Source organism: Centruroides vittatus, unplaced genomic scaffold (genome assembly GCF_030686945.1).
Source record: "Centruroides vittatus isolate TY-2023 unplaced genomic scaffold, ASM3068694v2 contig_926, whole genome shotgun sequence".
NCBI classification, from domain to species: Eukaryota; Metazoa; Arthropoda; class Arachnida; order Scorpiones; family Buthidae; genus Centruroides; species Centruroides vittatus.
This window is the reverse complement of record NW_027122612.1, coordinates 2483752-2505415: the sequence shown is the minus strand read 5'-3', so window position 1 is coordinate 2505415 and position 21664 is coordinate 2483752. Positions and strand designations below refer to the sequence as shown.

The 21664-nt window shown below is 28.6% G+C and overlaps 2 protein-coding genes across 3 annotated transcripts in view; both read right to left on the bottom strand.

Annotated features, from left to right (window-relative positions):
• The window catches only part of LOC136984649 (uncharacterized), a 44351-nt gene that overhangs the window by 6862 nt on the left and 15825 nt on the right, over positions 1 to 21664 (bottom strand). The window contains exon 1 of one of the 2 annotated variants that reach the window (XM_067281720.1): positions 15621 to 15696. The exons of the other annotated variant lie outside the window; for it this stretch is intronic. Coding sequence (XP_067137821.1) covers positions 15621 to 15678 — 58 coding nt within the window. The 5' untranslated portion in view covers positions 15679 to 15696. Of the gene's footprint in view, positions 1 to 15620; positions 15697 to 21664 lie in introns of those variants that run through there. 2 annotated transcript variants of the gene reach the window in all.
• On the bottom strand, positions 16537 to 21355 carry LOC136984725 (uncharacterized). Its single transcript, XM_067281830.1, has 8 exons — positions 21254 to 21355; positions 20600 to 20658; positions 20004 to 20069; positions 17961 to 17993; positions 17512 to 17580; positions 17363 to 17413; positions 16873 to 16920; positions 16537 to 16638 (listed from the first exon to the last, which is right to left on the bottom strand). Exons 1-8 carry the CDS (start codon positions 21309 to 21311, stop codon positions 16537 to 16539), a joined length of 486 nt encoding a protein of 161 aa, XP_067137931.1. The 5' UTR covers positions 21312 to 21355.

The following is a 21664-nucleotide window of genomic DNA, read 5'->3' as shown; positions in this document are numbered from 1 at the left end:
CTTGTAGTAGCAGGCACAACACCCAACGTAGACCTATAATTTATTTCTTGTCTGATTTTTCCCAGAAATTTATCATACCTGCAGAAACTGAAGCCACTGTCTCCATTATGCAATGTCTCAGATCTGTGATGCCTGAGTACATTCTTCGTATATACGCTGTACTTTACTTATCCCCCTCGATAAAAGCAGAATCCAAAAGCATGGAATCTGGACAGCCAGGGAGACCCGGAAATAAAATCATTGTAGCCTATTCGTTGATCAGAAAACTTGCTGTCTAAGAATTTGAGTACCTTGTAATTCCCAGAATAGTTGTTCTCCGTCTTTCTGGGAAAACATAAGTTGTTTTTCTTCCCAGGATTTGGAAGCGTACGAAATTGTAACATATGTAGGCAATTGTCAGCTTTTACTGCGTTTTCTTAAAATAAAAAATGATTCGAAAACTTCATCGCAGAACAATGTTTGCAGATATTTCCAGCAATAAAACTTTTTCAGGTGTTTTAATTGAGGCAAAAATCGCATTGTCAGTTTTTGTTCATTTTTTATTAACGACTTAATCTATTCTATACATTGCAGACTTCTGTGTTTTCAATATCATATTAATAAACTGAAATGGAAAAGCAATTTTTCACATACATTTGCGTTGGATGCTATAATATATAATAAGCAGTAATAAACTAAAAATATTTCTCTAATTCAAATCTGTTATAAGTATAATAAAAATTAATTTGCTTTTTAAAAATTCCTATCAGGAGATGGTAACAGACAACGTGATTAATCCTAATTAACTACAGGGGAAATACTTTTATTTTGAACTAATTTAATATTTTTTAAAGTTTTTTCTTACAAGAAATACGTTTAACAATAGTTTATATGGCAATTTATACTAAAAAAGGCTTCTGGTATGGGTAAAATTTAAAGACTTTTTTGAACTTCACTTCATACATCGAACTTTCAATTATCCATGCTAATTAGTATACACATGTGCACAGAAAACTGTTAGTGTTAGTGTCAATTTTCATAAGCTGAAATGCATATTTAGTCAATAAACATAAAATATAGAATTCTTATATTTTCAAAAATATTGTACAGAAATTTAAATTTTACATTTCTATGTATACTTTATATATTTTCCCCAAATTACTGTATTTTAATTTTAAGATTAGTAGGATATATATATTTTAAATCTTCTGTTTATAGCACAGAATTTGCCTATTGGAAAACAATATTCCAGGGCTAATGACTCACCTCACTTTCATGTCTTAGATTTGAGAGTTGAGGTAAGAAAGAAAATATTGCTTCGTCATTTTACAGTTATTCTAATATTTTGACAATGCACAAATAATCTGCGCACAGATAATGGGGGGGGTTGCTATATAAAGTAACGCTTGTTATCAGGGCATTCTTAATATTTTCGGTGTCGTACAATACTGAAATTAGGCCAGTATCCCTGCAGGTATAGATATTTTGTGTGAATGGCGTGCTTAATAAAAACCCTTTATTGTGTCGTTTTTAAGCAAAAGGCAATTAAAATAATAAAACACTAGCTGTCTTATGCTACAACACAATATTTAGATAATTTATAAGCGATTTAACTTAAAAACTATGTTAGATTTTTTCCATCGTTTGATTAGTGACTTCGATTGTCATTCGATTTATCTGGAAGTAAATAAATAACTAGTTATTGAAAGGAGAATTTTTTTTATTGTACTTTAAAATACAATAAATTATAAGGTTTAATAATAATATTCAGATACAATATTTTTAAATTTTAAAAAAATAATATACATGAATTTATTTACGTTTAATATAAAATTTAACGGTATTAATTATCTCTACGGTCTTTTTACAACAACATAGACAGCATACACAGAAATCATAAGTTTCAAGCAACGCAATAGACCCACAAGTGACACCACCTTTCAGTTTATACAGTAAGTACAACACGTTTGCCATCTAATCCTGGTTTAGGGAACTTGTATTTTTCTGTTTTTAATTACAGAAACTTTTTTTGAAAAGGTTTGAAAAAGAAAGCATAAATAAATTCATGCATATTATTTTATTAAAATTTAAAAATACGTTATCTGAATATTATTATTAAACCTTATTTTTTTATTGTATTTTAAAGTATAATAAAAAAAAATTCTTATTTTAATAACTAGTCATTTATTGACCTTCAGATAAATCGAATGACAGTGGAAGTCACTAATCAACAAAATAAGAATCTAATTACTTTTTGAGAATTACTGGAATAAATATTATTGAATTAAGAAAAGACAGCCAGACAGACAGACAGTAGGACAGACGACAGTGGGAATTTATAGGTCTACAATTTATTCAAGTTGCAGCCCAACAAATATTCTTTTAATTACGTCCAGTATAGCGTAATTCATTTTTTTCTTAATAAAGCTCATCATCTATAAAAACATTTTTGTATTTTATATAATTATATTTATTTATCGTTAATCATTCTATTTGTAATTTATTGATATTTTAAATCAGTATAGATAGAGATTGACGAATTAAATCTAATTTTTAAAACAAAGCAGCATAAACTGGGTTGGCAACTCTTGTAAATGTGTGATAACGGATTATAATTACTTAAATATGCAATAAACAACATATAAATTTGGTAAAATTATTGATTTATTGTTTTAATTAAAAATAAACAGCATAGCTCGGATACATAATATTAACTGATATCGATAAACAAATATCAAGCAATGGGATCGGTTATTGTATATTTAAAAAACAATAATCTTTAAAAAATTGTAAAAATTCTTTAAAAATAAACGAGTTTCTAAAATTAACTCTTTTCTATCCGACTTCGAAAGAGCTAAGAACTGAGATGGACACCGTGGTCCACGGTGTCCACTTCAGTTCTTAGCTCTTTCGAAGTCGGATAGAAAAGAGTTAATTTTAGAAACTCGTTTATTTTTAAAGAATTTTTACAATTTTTTAAAGATTATTGTTTTTTAAATAACTGATATTGATTGAAAGCTACAATTAGTTTAAAATTATAGTAAGAAACTACTTATACTGTGTAGCTGCATACAATTGCATCAGTTTCGTCCTCTCAAGATTACGTGCCAGTTCGTCCTCTCAAGATTACGTGTGGAAACATAAGATCAAATACGTGACAGTTGATGGCCGTATTTTGAACATTTCCGCAAGCTCCGAAATTTTTATCCTATTAAAATATACATATTTTTAATTATTTTAAAATTTCAAAAACTGAAATTAAAGTTATACTAAATATAAATATGATATAAAATTTAAATATGAAGTTATAAATTTGTTATGATTTTATAAATCTACATTTCATCTATTTACTTACAAAAAGTGTTTCTGTGTAATTTGAGCACTCTTCGTTATTATTAAAATGCTGAAGTAAAATTAAAAACATTATTATTATAACCAATTACCTCATTGTTAATAGAATTATAAACAAATATTCTGCTAATATTTTATAGAATTATATTTTATAACAATAATTGATTACATATAAATCATAGGTTCAGATAGAAATGAATAATGTTAATTTAATTGTAGTATATACGATTTTATTGTCTAAAGTGTGATTTACTAGCTTTCAATAAACTACTGAATCTTGAAAGAAAACTTATTTAAACTATTCTTAAAATGTTAAATAAATAAATAAATAAATATATATATATATATGTGTGTGTGTGTGTGTGTATCATCGTTAACTGACTATTGTGTTTAGAGAAATGAAAAAATAAAATGAAACGAGCAAGAATTATTGTGACATCGTCACAAATTTTTAATCATATTTTTAATTTAAAATATATCTTGTGCTTCGATCTCAAATTAGTAGTGTCTAGCCCTGTACATCACACTTTTCCTCATAACAACAGAGTCATGCCGGTCATCTATGTAACACTGTGACGAGGAAAACTTTGAATCGAAATCACGTGACTTCCGGTCTAGGTTGGGAGAGTTTGTATATAGTTAATCAGGGTCCATGCCTAAGCTCTCCATATCTGGGGCCATAGTCTGCTATGTGAGATCTACTTGCGAGATACGATGACTATTAATAGACATGTTTCATTTGATATAAACATACATTTTTAATATGATTTTTGAATTAATTTTTTTAATATGCTTACCAAAGATTTAATTGCACATTACAAGAGGTCGTTTTTTTATAATTCACATGGTTTTTTATGAGTTCACTACTAAATATCTCAATATTTAAACTTCTATGCTGTATATTAATAAATGCACAAACGTTAGAGACTCATTAGTTTAATTTTAACTCGCAATATAATATTCCAATGAGCTATATTTTTATGATGATTTACAACAACTGACCCAATAAATTTTCAACATACAAAGAACATCAAGTAAGATTTTATAGAATAAAAACCAATTGCTAATATGCAATTAGTCTATATAAAAGTATAATGACTTTTGTTCTTAATAATTATTTAGATATTTTTAAAAATGCGCTATCATATTAATAGCAATTCTCTCAATTATATTTTATTATTATTATTATTTTCTCTTGTTATATTAAGTAAAGAAAAGTCATAAAAATTGAAAAATATACCTTTAAATTTGATCTGACCATTTCATCGAAGCGATTTAGAATAATCCAAATCTGAACGTATAAAAATATTTATTAGGAATGAATCGTTAAATATTTAGACATTTTAAATTTAGATTTTTTTAACGAGTGGGAAAATTTAAATCTGACAATAAACTTACATTGTTAACATAATTAGAAACGATTTCATAGCAGCTATCATTTTCTTTTGGAAAACAAGTTTCCGGCTACAATAATATATTTTTATAAATGCACACTAATTACGTTATATAAAATAAATCTTTTAAAAAAATATTTTGAATTATATTAAATAATTAAATGAGTTTTTAACTAAATTTTAATTTAAAAACTTGCATATATTTTTAAGATTTAGCTAAAATAACACAATCGGTATAAAAATTATTAAACAATAATTCCACATTTGCTGAATTCCTAAAATGAACATTGTCCGACCATTAATCTACGGGATATGTAGAAAAAACTCGGGAATTTTTTAGGGCGTTAGTTGGTTTGGACACTTCATGCATCGTCCCTCAGCGTCAAGCCACCTCATTGTTGGCCTGGCCGAACATATATTGAGCTTATTAAAATGACTGTTTTTGTGCACTCAGGCAGTAAAATTAAAAAGAAAAAGATATCCATTTATACTTTAACATCTCTTCTGGGTCTTATTTCATAACGATGGTGATAGGCATGGTTTGGCACACCTATCGCCATGAGTTATGAAAGACAGCTTAATTTCTCGTACGGTGAGAAATTCGAACCTTCTCGTTTTAAGTATGAGACTTTTAGCCAAACGTTGCATTTAGGAACTCAGCATTATTATATAGAATATATTAGTTCACTCTTGTTTGTGCATGATTTTCTTGGAAGCCATTCGTCGTGGATCTGGAGAAACATTTTCATATTTACCGATTTAAAGAATCAATTAGTGACACGAGTTTCTAAAAAGTTATGAAAAGCTGTAGCAATGATACATAATTCCTCTGTGGATATTCACTACAACATCTGTATTCAAATTTATACGTAGTCCTGAATAGATATTCTAGTCGTACCTTGCTCGATGGTAATGGTAGTAATCGAGTCTTCTCATAGGTCTTTCAATCTCTACAACGAATGTTTTTTCAAGAAACACGTGTGGTTCAGTAGTCTGATACATACTTTACAAGATATTGTTTACAGTTTGTCATATTCATGTATAAGCAATACAATAATATGTCCATAAGAAGATATCGTTATAATAATTATTTATATTTGAAATTTTTTGAAAAAGTAAAATATTCATTTTTTATATTCTTAATCCAAAAAGATAAATGAACGTCTAATCTATAGCTTAACAAATCATGACACTTACTTCCCAACTAAACATTGTACAATCCGAAAAGTCCTGTAATGAATATATTAAGGTGTTAGAAATAAATTGAAAAAAATAAAAATTATATGAAATAAAATAATTATCATAGTCGTATGAATATAATAGTATTTGTTATACATTACAGAAATATTTGATACCAACATAAAATATGCTTTTTGCAATATTCGATAATACAGTTTTACAGTTGAATTTTTTAAATTCAACATTTAATTATTTAAACTGATAATTTGAAAATTTGTATCATATTTTCATAAAACTAATCAATTTAAATTGAATCATTCGGCATTCATACAGAATGACCAGGAACAATCTCTATTCTGTATGAATGCCGAATGATTCAGAAACAACTTTAAAATTTATTATAACTTATTAAATATCCTAATTACATGCGGTTTTTCAGAAATACCAGAATAACACGTTTCATATTTTTTACGTGGGAATATTAAATTAAATTTTACTTACAGTTTCTTCCATTATTGGCGCGCATATGTAATGAAATACTGTACATGTTATCTGGATATATCTAAAGTTGATTACAGCTTCCATCACCAACATTAAAATTCGTTATTTAAAAAAAAAAATTATTTAGAGTAACGTAATTATTATTTTTCGTGGTGTTATTTCGAAACACCTGACAACAGTTGAGAGGATTCAATGCAACAGTGGTATAACATCTCTGCAACTCTTAAATATACGATATTGATGCCACTCTGTTCTTTTTTTATGTGAACTATCTTTCCACGGAATAGGTTAGATTAATTCATCTTTTATACTGTATTTTGAAACCAGTAATCTTTCCTTTGAAAGGAGTTTTCTTTTTGTTTGAGTGTAACGTTGGTTCATTCCTAAGAAACCAGTATCACGATTACATGTAACGACAAAGATGGCCAACATTTGTTGTAATTTTCCATACTTTTGAGTATCAAAAGTATGGAAAATGAGCCATTTTTTCTTTTGTGTGTAGTTTCTTTTGACAAAATGTCTGATCGTAAATTCATTGAGGCTAAGAATCCTGTTGCTTTCAGTCGCATTAGAGTATTGAAGCTATCTGTTGAACATCCATGAAAATATTGTGTTAAATATTCATATTCAAATTTAGAGTCAACTAATTATGTAAATCTTGTTAAATGGCAAACACCTACACGATCTAAAAATTTTAGCTGACATTTATTAGATGACTATTTATTTTTTCCCCAATGTTAATAAATTGAAATGACGTTAAGGATATTATTTTGAAATATGTACCCTCATTCACCATTCATTCTTATTTCTCAAAACAGGAATTGAGGTTTTGAGCATCCTTTGGCATTTTTCACAATATATACAGTTGTATGTGTAATAATTAAACAATATTACGATTAAATGATACTTCATTATATTCATAACATCTAATACAGTAGAGAACCGAAAATCGGAATCAATTGGGGACTGGGGTTGTTCAGATTAGTGATTTGTTCCGATTACCGATTATGTACGAATAAATATATTAACCTGTCCGATGTTCAAATTTTTCTCCGTTGCGTGTCGCTTCGTGTTGAATTTTCGTCGATTTTAAGCCTAACGAAAATTTTTATAATAATAATCGAGGCTATCGTATCGTTAAAAATTATTTCTGCAGTTTGTACAAACAAAATAAATATATTGAAGAATATAAAAACATGAAAATTATACTTTAGAAGTAAATTTAGTATCAAAAACGTTCGATTCAGCACGACACAGTCCGACTGAAAATCGTTCTGATTACCGGCGATTCCGATTACCGGGGTTCCGATTAACGAGCCTCTACTGTATTAATTTTAGTGACTTTAATCATTTTCTTATGTACAGTACAAATTTCCAGTGCCACGGTAGTCTAACCAAGAAACACTTGGAGTATCTTTATAAAAATCGTCATATCTTTAAATCTACGTGACAATACACAATGTAGAATTATAGTTCAGTTAACAAAGGATTACATAGTACACCACTACCAATAAAGTAGTGTTTTTTAAATTCCTAGAAAAATCATAAATGTAAAACATCAACGAGCTGTTTCTCTGTTTTTAATAAAGTGGCTTAGACCGCTGTTGCCAAGACCCATTCACTTAAATATTTTTGAATTGCTTTTCTTTAAAGCCTATTAATTTTACTAATAATAGTAACAATTGAGTGATTGATAATCGTAATTTTAAAGTCAGAAAAATATTCTAAAGAAAGAAAATTGCAACAAAAATACTCTAATACTCTAAAGAAACTTCTACAAAATTACCTTACCTGATGTAATTTATCTTCACCCAAATAAATAAATTTACTACAACAAAATTTTTCAATTTCAGGCATCTAAATAAATAGAAATTTATTATTTGTTTTTTTAAAAATATAATTTAATTTATGTAAATTTACACTGTTTATTGTACAAAACACAGGGACAGGTAGGAAAACGATCGATATACAACAAAATTTACTAGAATTTTAAATACTATATTAAATTTCTTTTACCTTTATTACTCTTTCACTCCGTTTTACACAAGTTTGAAAATAAAATATGCAATCTTCTTCAACTGTAAAATAATTATTTCAAAACAATAATAGATGATGTATTATTTAGGTGTAATTTATAAATATTTTATATTAAAGTTAATCAATATATATTATAAAAGTAAGTGTACAATGTGCGTACCGCTAAAACTCAAAAACGAGTCCCGGTACGATCAAGGGAGTTATATGGTGGTAGCCCTCTATCTCCCATCCATGAAGAACGTTCCCGTTTTTACCTGAAGGGCGTGCTGTTGAAAATATAAGGGCTGGAAGATTTGCTTCTAGCCCTTATATCTTCAACACCCTCTAGAAATTTTCCACTGACAAGTTTTCCAGTAGTCCTAAGCGTTGGCATGCTTCCCAACGCTTAGGACTACTGGGAATTAACACTACAAGAAGCCTCAATCACAGCCTCAGCTGAACAAATCAGAGACTTATTCGCCATAATTCTAACATGTAACTCATCGAATCCAAAACAGCTACGGGACTCCTTCAAAGAGAGTATGAGTGATGACATACTGTACCAAATCCGACATGCTCAACCAGAACTGGCCATCGAATTCAACGACGACATCTTCAGTGAAACACTTATTTGCTTAGAAGATAAATGTTTAGCAATAAAAAAAAACCAGAACTTAGTACAACTTGGGATGCCAGCACCACATTTCAGTGTCCTAAACTTCGAAATTACAAAGGAAAAAAGCTACAACATCAACGAACTACTTTAATACATTGCTCACAACAAACCACTCCTCAATGACAATCAAAAAAAATTTACAACTTTATCATGGACCGGATCAACAACAACACTGGCGGAATTCTTTACTTGGACGCACCAGGCGGCACCGGAAAAACGTTTCTAATAAAACTATTGCTGGCGGAAATACGTACTAAACAGCACATCGCACTTGCACTGGCATCATCCGGCATTGCAGCCACACTTATGGAAGAAGAACGAACTGCCCATTCGGCCCTACAGCTACCGTTGAATATAGCCGAAGAACAATTCCCGGTATGTAAAATATCAAGAGGATCTGGACGGGGTGAACTTCTAAAACAAGCTAAAATTATCTTCTGGGACGAATGCACAATGGAACATAAAAAATCACTCTAAGCCATGGACAGAACATTACAAGACTTGTGAGGAAACTCTGAAGTGATGGGAGGAGCACTACTCATACTCTCGGGAGATTTTCGACAAACACTTCCAGTTATCCCCAATTCAACACCAGCAGACGAGACCAATGCATGCTTTAAAAAAATTACATCTCTGGCCACACATACAAATATTGCGACTAACAAAAAATATGAATGTTGAACTCTCGAAAGAGGAAACAACGGCACATTTTGCTCAAAAACTTTTACAAATAGGCGAAGGCACATCCCACTGACCAGATGACCGGCCTCATTGAACTCAACAGTGATTTTTGCAACATAGTCACTACTGAAAACGAACTCATCGACCAAATTTATCCAAACATTATTCACAACTATACCAATCCGGAGTGGCTATTTTAAAGGGGAATTTTGGCAACTAAAAATAATATATAATATTGTCGACGATATCAACTTTAATATTCAAAAGAAAATTTCCGGTGAGGAGAGAATATACAAATCGATCGACACGATGGTAAACGTTGAATAAAGTGTCAACTTCCCTACAGAAGTTCTAAACTGTTTGCAAGTACCAGGAATGCCGTTACACTGCCTTCGACTGAAAATTGGATCTCCGATCATGCTACTCAGAAATCTGAACTCACCAAAATTATGTAATGGAACAAAGATGATCGTCAAACAGCTATCGAATAACATCATCGAAGCCGAACTTACGACTTGAAAGGACAAAGCACACACAGTATTTATCCCCAGAATACCACTGATCTCTACTGAACTGCCATTCCAATTTAAACGACTGCAATTTCCAATCAAATTAGCCTATAGTTTTACAACTAACAAAGCGCAAGGACACACTTTAAAACATTGCGGCATCAACCTCAAAGACTCCTGCTTCTCTCACGGTCTTATACGTAGCTTGCTCTCGAGTAGGAAATTCGAAAAATTTGTACATATATACCCCGGATAACAAAATGAAAAATGTTTTTTATAAACAAGTATTGTAAATAGTTAGAATATGTTTTCAATAAAAGTTTTTATCTTTTTATATTTTAAAGTTTATCCTTTTATTCCAACTACCACACAATCTCATATCAACTCCCTGAGCGAAGCCGGGTACCCCAGCTAGTATATTCATAAATACAGGTATTCCTAGTATCACTTGTATAAGACGGTTTCGCTCTAACACGGTTCGAGAATTTGGGTAATCCTCCGTACAAAATTTTACCACTTTTAAGTGAAATCTCTTTTATTCGATATATATATTTTACTCAAATAAGCATGCAAGCTATCTGAAATTTGCCCATGGATTTTATAATGTTGACATTTTCAATTTGTTTGTGCCTTCCACCAGGTTTACTTTAATGAAAACTGATAATACAATTTATTTTCCTTCCTTGTTCTAGGATTTTCTATCAACTAGGTGTTGTCGTTACTTTCAGACTGTAGCCTTTAAGAACGTCACTGAGTTTTGTTTTATAGATTAAATAAAGTTTATTAAATACGAAGATTAAACTTTTTTAGGTAAACGTTATTAAACTTTTCTAAAATATGCGTGAAAATGATGAACAAAATATAGCGGTATCTCGATACTCGGACTCTACCCACCTCGAATAATTCGCTATTCGAACACAAATTCTAGAAAGAAACCAGGAACGAGTTGCTTAATTTTCCCTGCAATATTTGGTGGCACAATCTGTTATCATGTTTTATTTTTAAAATTTTCATATTTTTAACTATTATAAAACTAGCAGGTAGGCCCGGCGTTGCTCGTGCAAAAGTAACGATAGCGAAGATTAAGATTATTACGTTATAGTCAACCTTACCCGTTTTCACAGAATGCAAGAATTGGGTCCCCCTGTTTCTAGACTAATTAGAGAATTTTTAGATGGATTTAAAAATATGTTCGATTTCCCGTTAAAACGAAAAAAACTGCACCTGCATCTTGCACGTTGCTTTCTCTTAACACTTCCATTGTTGACACTTCCATTGTTACCTAACACTTCTATTGTTGATTGAAGTGTTAAGCCTTTATCCTGTCCCTCTCCCACGTGTGAGGAATTTCGAAAAATCCCTTCTTAGTGTGCCTTCTCGTGACGTACCCTAACTGTGTACCAAATTTCAACTTTCAACTCCTAACCATTTGGGCTCTGCGCTGATTATTATTATTATTATTATCAACTCGTCTCGATTATATATATAGATGTCAAAAACGTTGCTTTGAAAGTAGGAATGGGCTTTATAAAAATTGTAAATGCTAATAACGAGTAAACTTTTCATTAAGTTTGACCGTACTGGAGATACACACAACCACCATTATCTCCCCATCCCATCTATCTTTAATCATCAAAATTTAATAACACCAATTTCCTAATAAACAAACCTTCCTGCAAAATTTCAAAAATTTTTGACAAAAAAGCACAAGGGTTATTAAGCTTAAAAGGGTGTGAACAGAATCGTGCTCCCCAAACACAACACTTACACACACACACACACACACACACACACACACACACACACAAACTAACATGCATACATACAGAAGAAACCCCGAATTTTTTTTTCATTTCTCAACGTTTCAAAATGTCCTGAGTTCAAAAATGTAAAAATCTTCAGTCATTTTTGACCGATCGCCATACTTTTTCTCTGTTATGTATAACATCCAGGAAAGTAAAAATCGCTCGGTACTCAACTAAAACGACCCTCTAGAGCAGTGTTTCCCAACCTTTTTTGTGCTATGCCCCACCTAAGCCTTTCAAAAATTCTTATGCCCCCTAACATATACACAATTTTTAATATTCGAAAATTGAAACGTTCACTAAAGAAACTTGAATGATTGGTTTTAGGAAGAAATCACTAGGAAATTATTGAGAAAACACAGTAAGTAAATTTTCAAAACATATAATGGAGAACTGAAATTCAAGTACAGTGTACAAAATAATTTTAATGAAAGATTTTCTATAATATTTTAATTATTAGTAATTATTTATTATTTAAATTCAGTGAGACACTTGCTCTCGATGCTTGCTGCAGAGAGATTTTATGTCAGGTTCCAATTTAGTTAACTTTAGTCTCAAGTCTTCCCGTTTAGTTATATCCAGCCGATTTCTTTTTTTTTAGCAGCAAATCATTTATGGCACTAAATCCGCATTCAGATAAATATGAAGATGGAAAAGGTAACAATAGTTCTTTTGCACAATTGGTTGCATTTGGATATTTGTTTTCGGTTTCCTCACAAAGCCATGCCATTGCACCTTTTATATTAAATAATGTTTTAATTGACTCATTATTTTGCATTTCTGCGAGATCTTCTTGGTACTGCAAATTTGAAATATCAGACAAATCCACTAACATTGGCTGCATCATCCAAGTTGGGAAATCAATTTTTTTCAAATCAGAAAATCTTTCTTTTAAATCAGCCAATAAAATTTTCAGATGATCGACAATAACAAGTATAGCGGTATCAGTAACTTCACACTTTTGGAGCCAATGAAACTTATCAAAATTTTTGTTGTAAATATTTGTGACATAATTCAATAAAGGTAATGAAACCAAATATCTTCACTTTTGCATCGACAAGAATTTTGGTAAGTTATAAGTATGGCCTCACTGTCTCTCAAAGTTGATTCATCCATTTGCGCCAAGAATTGTCTTGATTTCAGCTTTTCGACAAGTTGTTTTTCAATATCCTCACTCATTTTGTCTATTCTTCTGCTAACAGTATTGTTACTTAGTGGCATAGCTTTAACATCTTTGTCATCTTTGTCCAGAACCGTTTTAAGAAATGCTGATATTGATGGTTTGATTAAATTCTTCCCTATAGTATGACTTTTCCCAGATTTAGTGATGAGTAATGAAATTTGATAACTAGCCTCCAGAGTACGATTGATAGTTTCTTTATGAGCAGCAAATAGGCATAGAGGCTTTAATGTTACTCTTTTTTCAAAATCTTTCTTCAAAATTTGAAAGTAATTTAAATCTGAATTAATATGAGCATTGTGTTTTGCCTTCAAATGTGCCTCAAGACGACCTCGTTTCATTGATTCGTTGGTCAAGCATCGTTGGCATAAAAGACAAAAAGGTGACCGTTCATCGTGGACAGCAGGTCATAAAACCAAATTTTAAATATTTCTCCGAATACTGATGAACTTTTTTTCTCGCTTGCACCACTTATTTCCTTATGGGCTAGAAAAATGTATATAAAATCAATTAGAAACTAAAAAAAGATAATATGATGTTGGATTCATGTGAAATGGTGTAGAGCTGTAGACCGACAAAAGAAACACGTTTCAAAGACTATGTGACAGTATGGTCAACAAAGTAATTTATTTTGCATAAATGTACAGGTTTTATTTTATATTCCAACTCCACGATATTATAAAATAAGTAACAATAGTACAGTGCAAACAACATATACCGTTTGCAACAATATAAAAACTATAACTAAAACTTATGTACTAACTTAAAACTAGCGATAGAAAAATTAGTAGGAAAAAGATAAGATAGGAAATAGAACATAGAAAAGATTGGAATACATGGGTTTTTTCTTGCTGAACTCTACAATCTCTGGGTAGGATACCACGTTGAACATTTTTGGAAGGTCTCTCGTTGTCGTGTTCGTTGAAGTTTCTCTTGCACTTTCCTGTCATTGCCAAATGTGACCTGGAACAACACAACTCGTGTCTGTCCACCTTGACGTCTGGCAAAGAATGTCCTTTCTCCTCTTTCACTGGCCTCGGGGCCTCGTTTATCTCTTTGTTCTCAGTGGTTCCCAGAATTGTTAATCCCACCCCAAGGGAAAAGGGTTATAAAGGAAAGTTCTAGAAGGAAAGGGAAACAAAGAAGAAAGAAAACTAAAACTAACTTAAATCAATATTTACAATAAATATGGCGTACAGCAGCTATACGGTTAACTTAAACTCTAAACAAGTCCATTTTGAATTGCCCCCCTTAAAGATCAAATTGCCCCCTTGTGGGGCGAGGGCCCCACGTTGGGAAACACTGCTCTAGAGCAAACTTTCGATTAATAAACACATTTTTATTTTATCATTTATAAATTTTTTATGATAAACATTTTAAAAAATGAAGAGCAGTGCTAAAGACATTTAACCAATAAATAACGTCCATAGACTACTCGCGAAGGTATATAAAACTCAATTATGTTTACGAGATATTTGATTGAAGATTTGATTTAATTTGTCACATTCATTGCACTAAAACTCTTAGTTTTAGAGCAATAAATGTGAGAAAGCAATAAGAAATATAGTTTTGAGAAGTATTATATACTGGAAGATAGAATCCTCTCTGATAGTTAGGATTAAATGTTTTTATTTAGTCCTGGCATGTTCCCTCTTGGATAACAATGAATTATATTCTTTTCAAGAGTGTATTGCTAACTAACTTATATGGCGTTTTCTTTATCAAACAAGCCGAGTTTATCCATTACTGGAAAATCATGTATACTTCTTGGAATCATATGAATTTGAGTTATATATGTTATACATTCTATAGAACTCTGATATTACACTGTTTCGAATACAAAAAAAATACATCTAGATAAATTATTTAAAAGATTTGATTGTTAAGTTATTAGAAGTGTTTGAAATCGCATAAAAATAATTTTGATCTCGATTTAGAGAAAATGTATCTTAAATTTCTTTACTTTCCATTGTTATGCATTTAAACAGCAATGAACCTGTTGCCTTCAACTAGTTTGTCGCTTCTCCAATTGATTTATATTAGTTCATGTAATAAAGACTTACTTAACAGCGTCAAGAATAAATTGTTATTACAGTATGTTTATCATACAACTTTGATAAGTTTAATTAATTAAAATAATCTCATTATTTATAATTACAAACGTGTTTTATGCCGCAACTATAATATAAAATACTTATTCATATATTAATCCATTTAGGTTATGAGCATATACATTTATTTATACTATATTTAATAAATTATTATTATAAAATATAACATTTCTTTAATAGTGTTAAATTCTTTTAATTCTTACATTCGAATTCATTTAAAAAATTGTAATATACTTACAATTATGTACGATATTGCAACTAATATAAACGATAACAATACGCAGAAAGTAATTCATGATTGTTTTCGGTTGTGGATAATTGTATATTTAAGAAAATGCCCAACTGAAATTAGATTCGTTAAATTTATTTATATTTATTGAATATTTTTCAATATTAAATTTCGTTATTAATGAAAATGCGGCATATCTTTCGTGATAATATAAAGAGAAATATGATAATATGAAACAATAGATTTAATAAGTTTTCTTTGAAATATGAATATAAAATTACATACGAAGAAATTTCGAAATAATCTATTTTATATAATTCGAAATACTATAGAATTTAATAACACTTGAAATTATTATAGAAAAATTGATACAGAAAAATTATTAACTACTCTTAAATACTGTGATATGAAAAATAATGTGCTTGCATTAAAATTTGCATCAACGTCCAATTAATGATGTGATTGTCTTTTAAAAATCAATTTTAATTTATTTAAAAATTTATATTTTTAAATATGAAAACTTTTATAACAACATATCGTTAAATTTTAATATAATAAAATACACAATTTTAAATTTTCGTTTAGATATAATAAAAATATTAATCATTCTATTTGCAATTTATTATTATTTTATAACGGTATAGATAGAGATTGACGAATTAAATTTACTTTTTGAAACAAAGCAGCATAAACTGGGTTGGAAACACTTGTAAATGTGGATAACGGATTATGATTACTTAAATATGCAATAAACGACATATAAATTGGGTAAAATTATTGATTTATTGTTTTAAATAAAAATAAACAGCATAGCCCGGATACATAATATTAACTGATATCGATTGAAAGCTACAATTAGTTTAAAATTATAGTAAGAAACTATTTATACTGTGTAGCTGCATATTATGTAGCTGCATATATAGCATCACTTTTGTCCTCTCGGGATTACGTGTGGAAACAAAAGTTTAAAAATGTCACAGATGAATGCCATATTTTTAACATTTTCGCAAACTTCCAAATTTCTTTCCTATTAAAATATATATATTTAATTATTTTAAAATTTCAAAAACTTAAATTAAAGTTATATTAAATATAAATATAGGTACAGTACATTATACGGGCATACAATTTATACATTAAAAAAATTAATTTTGTTCAAATATAGAAATTATTTTTAAAGAAAGGTTGAATTCTAGATATTTTACAGTTTGATTAAAATTTATTATGCCTTTATAAATTTACATTTTATTTATTTACTTACAAAAAGTGTTCCTACATATTTCATACACTCTTTGCTATCTTTAGGATGCTGAAATAAAATTAAAATCATTACTATAACTAATTATTTCATTGTTAATAATAGAATTATAAATAACATTATATAGTTCTATAAAATAATTTTGTAGTTATTTTCTAGAATTATATTTTATAATGATAATTGATTACATATAAATCATAGTCTAAGATAAAAATTAATAACTTTATTTTAATCGTATATATTACAATTATACGTATATATTACAATTAATAATTTCATTGTAGTATCAATAGTACAAAAAAAGTACAATTTAAATGACTTTTCTTTGTTTTTAATAACTATTAAGATATTAAATGAAATAGCTCTATGCTATTAATACTAATTCTCTTAATTCTGTAGTTTTTAAATATTAATATTTTCTCTTGACGTATGAAGTAAAAAGTATAATAAAAATTAAAATAAATGAATTATTTTGAATTATAAAAACATATACCATTATATCTGATTCGATCATTTCTTGGAAATTAGTTAGATTAGCCGATAACTGGAGATATAAAAGTATTAAGAGAAGATCGTTAAAATTTTTAGACAATTTAAATTTAAATTGTTAAAAGAAAGATTTAAATCTGATAATAAACTTACTTCGCTAGTATATTTACAAATCGTTTCGTAGCAGGTATCACTTTCTTGTGGAACACAACTTTTGTGCGGCTGTAATAATATATTTTTATGTATAAATGTAAAGTACAGTGATTAGATTATATATAAAATAACCTCCGAACAAAATATTTTAAATTATAATTAATTAAACGATTTTTTAAATTAATTTTATTTAAAATTTAGATGAATAAATTCTTAAGAAGTAGCGAAATTTACAGTAAATAATACAAAAATGATTAAACAATAATTTCAATTCGCTGAGTTTTTAAAGTCCGACCATTAATCTACCGGATGTATAGAAACATCTCGGAAACATTTTCGGGAGCTAATTAGTTGGTCCGGATATACAAAGTCTCTTCCCTCACTAACCCGGCTGCTCTATTATGGGCCTGGCCGAAGATATAATGAGCTTAACAGATCATGATACTTACTGCCCAGCTAAAAACTGTACAATTCAAAAATTCCTGTAATGAATATATTAAGGTGTTAGAAATAAATTGAAGAAAATAAAAATTATATGAAATAAAATAATTATCATAGTTGTAGGAATATAATAAGTTAATTAATATTTGTTACACATTATTGAAATACTTGATAACGACATAAAATATGTTATTTACAGTTTTGCAGTTTAATTTTTTAAATTCTACATTTAATTATTTAAGATACTAATCTGAAAATTAATTTTATCTTGTTATAGAATAAATTAATTTAAATTGGGTCATTCGGCATTTATACAGAATGATCAGAAACATATCATTATAACTTAGTAAATACCCTCAATACACGTAGTTTTTACAGAAATACCAGAATAACACAATTTTTTTTTTTTTTTTTTTTTTTTTTTAAGTAAAAATGAGGAGCTGATTACCAAAAGGTATCAAATCCTACTTTTCAAAATACCACTCAAACACTGTAGTATTATTGTATTTTGTACAATCAACTTCTGGCAAGATTTTATTCCGCGAAAACGTGTCATTTCTATATCGTTGCTGTGAAAAATTGTCTATGTTAAAAGAGTGCGAAACCCAATTTAATTATTTTACAAAAAGTGTTAAATTATCTTCTTCTAATAACCGTGTAGCAACTTTTGAGCGTGAATGCGGGTCTGTAATATGACTACAGTCTTTGTAAATGTGACGGTACTGTTTCTTTATATGTAATTATTACTTTAGTTATTAAAACTAGTAACGCATGCGAAGATTGAAAACTTTAATCAGTCGCCTGCTTTAACAACTAAGAGAAGAAGTCGCCTGCTCGTCCAGATCAAGGAAAAAAAGTCTAAAAATGTTGGGATCTGAGTGCCAAATTTATGATTGGAAAGTGATCTAAAATTTTATGCAGACTAAAAGACAGTTTAAGACTAATAATAAAGCCAAAAGGAAGGATATACATACAACTATCATTTGTTATCGGACCATCCACAAGCTATAAAGAAAAGACACGCAACTATCGTCAATTCAACGAGGCTTAAACTTAGTGTCTTTAGAATCTCATGTAAAAAAAGCAAAGCAAAACGATATCAAAGGATTGCTAGATTTAATTAGAATGGAATACAATGCCTCGGAGTTTTACAGAAAACTTTTCTCTACTGTTGAAGCCTCAGAAGAAGAAGAAACAAATGAGAATATACATTACGAACAGGAAGAAGAACCTCTTGAAATCACTTTTTTGTGATTTTGATAACACCTGTTTCCTTCCGGCAATAATAAAGAAAAAACACACAACTTTCGCTTAGGCTATTCAATTATTATTCCATTCATAGAATGATATATTCAAGTTTTTCTCCAAAAGGGGGCCAAATGCATAGTTTGTATAACCTGTACCATGATAATACTTTATCGCGCATTTGATCTGCCTATTAATATTAAAATATCTTAACGTAAGATACTAGATATAAAACGGGATTAAGTACAGTACATAAACATTTTTATTTACTGCATTTTAAAAAGTTCGTTTTTATACAATAGTAACTTTTAAGAATTTGATATCTTTTGAAATCAACTGTACAAATATTAAATTAAGTTTTAGTTACAAGTTCCACCACTACTGACGCATATATGTAATATACGAACAGTATATCAAGTGCAATGTATTACATATGATCTAGATACACGTAAGATAGACTATTGTGTTTATTAAAATTCATTATTTCTAAACAAAATATTATTGATAATTATAATTTTTTACAATATAATTTAGAGACAGCTAACAACAGTTTAAATACTCTTGAATTGATTTTTCTTTAAAAGGCATTAATTTTACTAATAATAACAATAAAGTGATTAATTAAATTAAAATTATTATATTCTAATATTGTTGATTCACTTCATTTTATTTGTATGTAGTAAATATTTTAATTACTTATTGAATTCTTAAATAATCAACAACGTTTTCTTGATAAGAGATTACATCAATTGTATAAATATTTAAATAAAATCAAAATTAAAGAAAATGCTATAAAATTATCTTACCTGATGAAATGTATCTATATTTGAAGAAATGGATTTATTACAACAGAAACTTGGAATTTCAGACATCTAAATAAAGAAAAATTCATTAATTATTTATTTTACAAAATATAGAATCCGACAGGAATACGATCGATTATAAATATACAGTAATTAACTTTTGCATATATTATATATTAACTAATTTCTATGTATGATTTCAAACAAATATTTATTATTTATGATTTAAAGACATTCATGTTCAGACATTCTTGGCAGCTTCGAAGTGTATGAAGTATAGAGCAGCGCAATATATTCTCCGATACATTATTAATTGCATGACGAACTTTGCCTTGAGAGTTTCAGTATTTTGTGGACAACCTTCTTGTACAACACACGTCGTCCTCAAAAGAAATGTTTATTTACCGTGAAGTCTGAGATTTCTTATTATACACTCATTTAGTTTCATTCGGTATCATAACATGAGAACATGTCGTTGTTTAAAATTATAATTTTGTGATATTTTCATGTAATAAATACAGTATTAATTAATTATATAAGAGACACAGAGAAAAATTTGCAAGAATTCAGTACAATTTTAAATATTAAATTTCTTTTACCTTTATCAGATTTTCATTCTTTTTTACACAATTTTGAAAATTTAACACGCAGTCTTCAGCTGTAAAATAATTGTTTTATACCAATAATACATCATATATTATTTAGGTACATTTTATAAATCTTTTATATTAAAGATAATATAATTATAAATATATAATCTGTAATAATAAATATTATTTACCATTGGGCGGGAAAAGAAATAAATGAATACAAGGCGTACTGTTAGTGAGAGTATGAGCAATATAAAGACATTTATCCTATAAATACTAACTTAATAATAATTAAAATTAAACAACAATGAACCTATTGTCTTTAACGAGTTTGTCGTTTCTCTTATCAGAAAAATTGTAATTGATATTATTATATTAGTTCACGTATGAGAGAATTAGTTCACAGCATCAAGAATAAATTGTTACTACAGTATATTTATCATAAAATTTTGATAAGTTTAATTAATTAAAATAATCCTATTATTTATAATTACAAACGTAGAATTATAGTATAAAATAGTTATTTATTTATTAATCCATTTATATTATGAGCATATATATTTATTTATAATATATTTGATAAATTATTACATTTCTTTAAATAGTGTTAAATTCTTTTAATTCTTATATTCGAATTCATTTAAAAAATTGTAATATACTTACAATTATGTACGATATTGCAACTAATATAAAGGATAACAATACGCAGAAAGTATTTCATGATTGTTTTCGGTTGTGGATAATTGTATATTTAAGAAAATGCCCAACTGAAATTAGATTCGTAAAATTTATTTATACTTATAGAATATTTTTCAATATTAGATTTCGTTATTGATGAAGATACGGCATATCTTTCGTGATGATATGAAGAGAAATATGATCAACTGAAACAATAGATTTAATAGTTTTTCTTTGAAATTTGAATGTAAAATTACATGTAAAGAAAATTCGAAATAAATTATTTTGTATAATTCTGAAGTATTCTAGAATTTAATAACATTTCAAATTATTAGAGAAAAACTGAAATAGAACAATGATAAATTTACTACTCATAAATGTTGTGATATTGAAAAT

Coding starts and splice junctions, on each gene's coding strand:
- LOC136984725 (XM_067281830.1), bottom strand. CDS start 21,311: ATGAAATACTTTCTGCGTATTGTTATCCTTTATATTAGTTGCAATATC. Junction 20,070..20,599: donor AGAATGAAAATCTGATAAAG/GTAAAAGAAATT, acceptor TTCTTTATTTAG/ATGTCTGAAATTCCAAGTTT. Junction 16,921..17,362: donor TGATCGAATCAGATATAATG/GTATATGTTTTT, acceptor ATTTTATTTCAG/CATCCTAAAGATAGCAAAGA.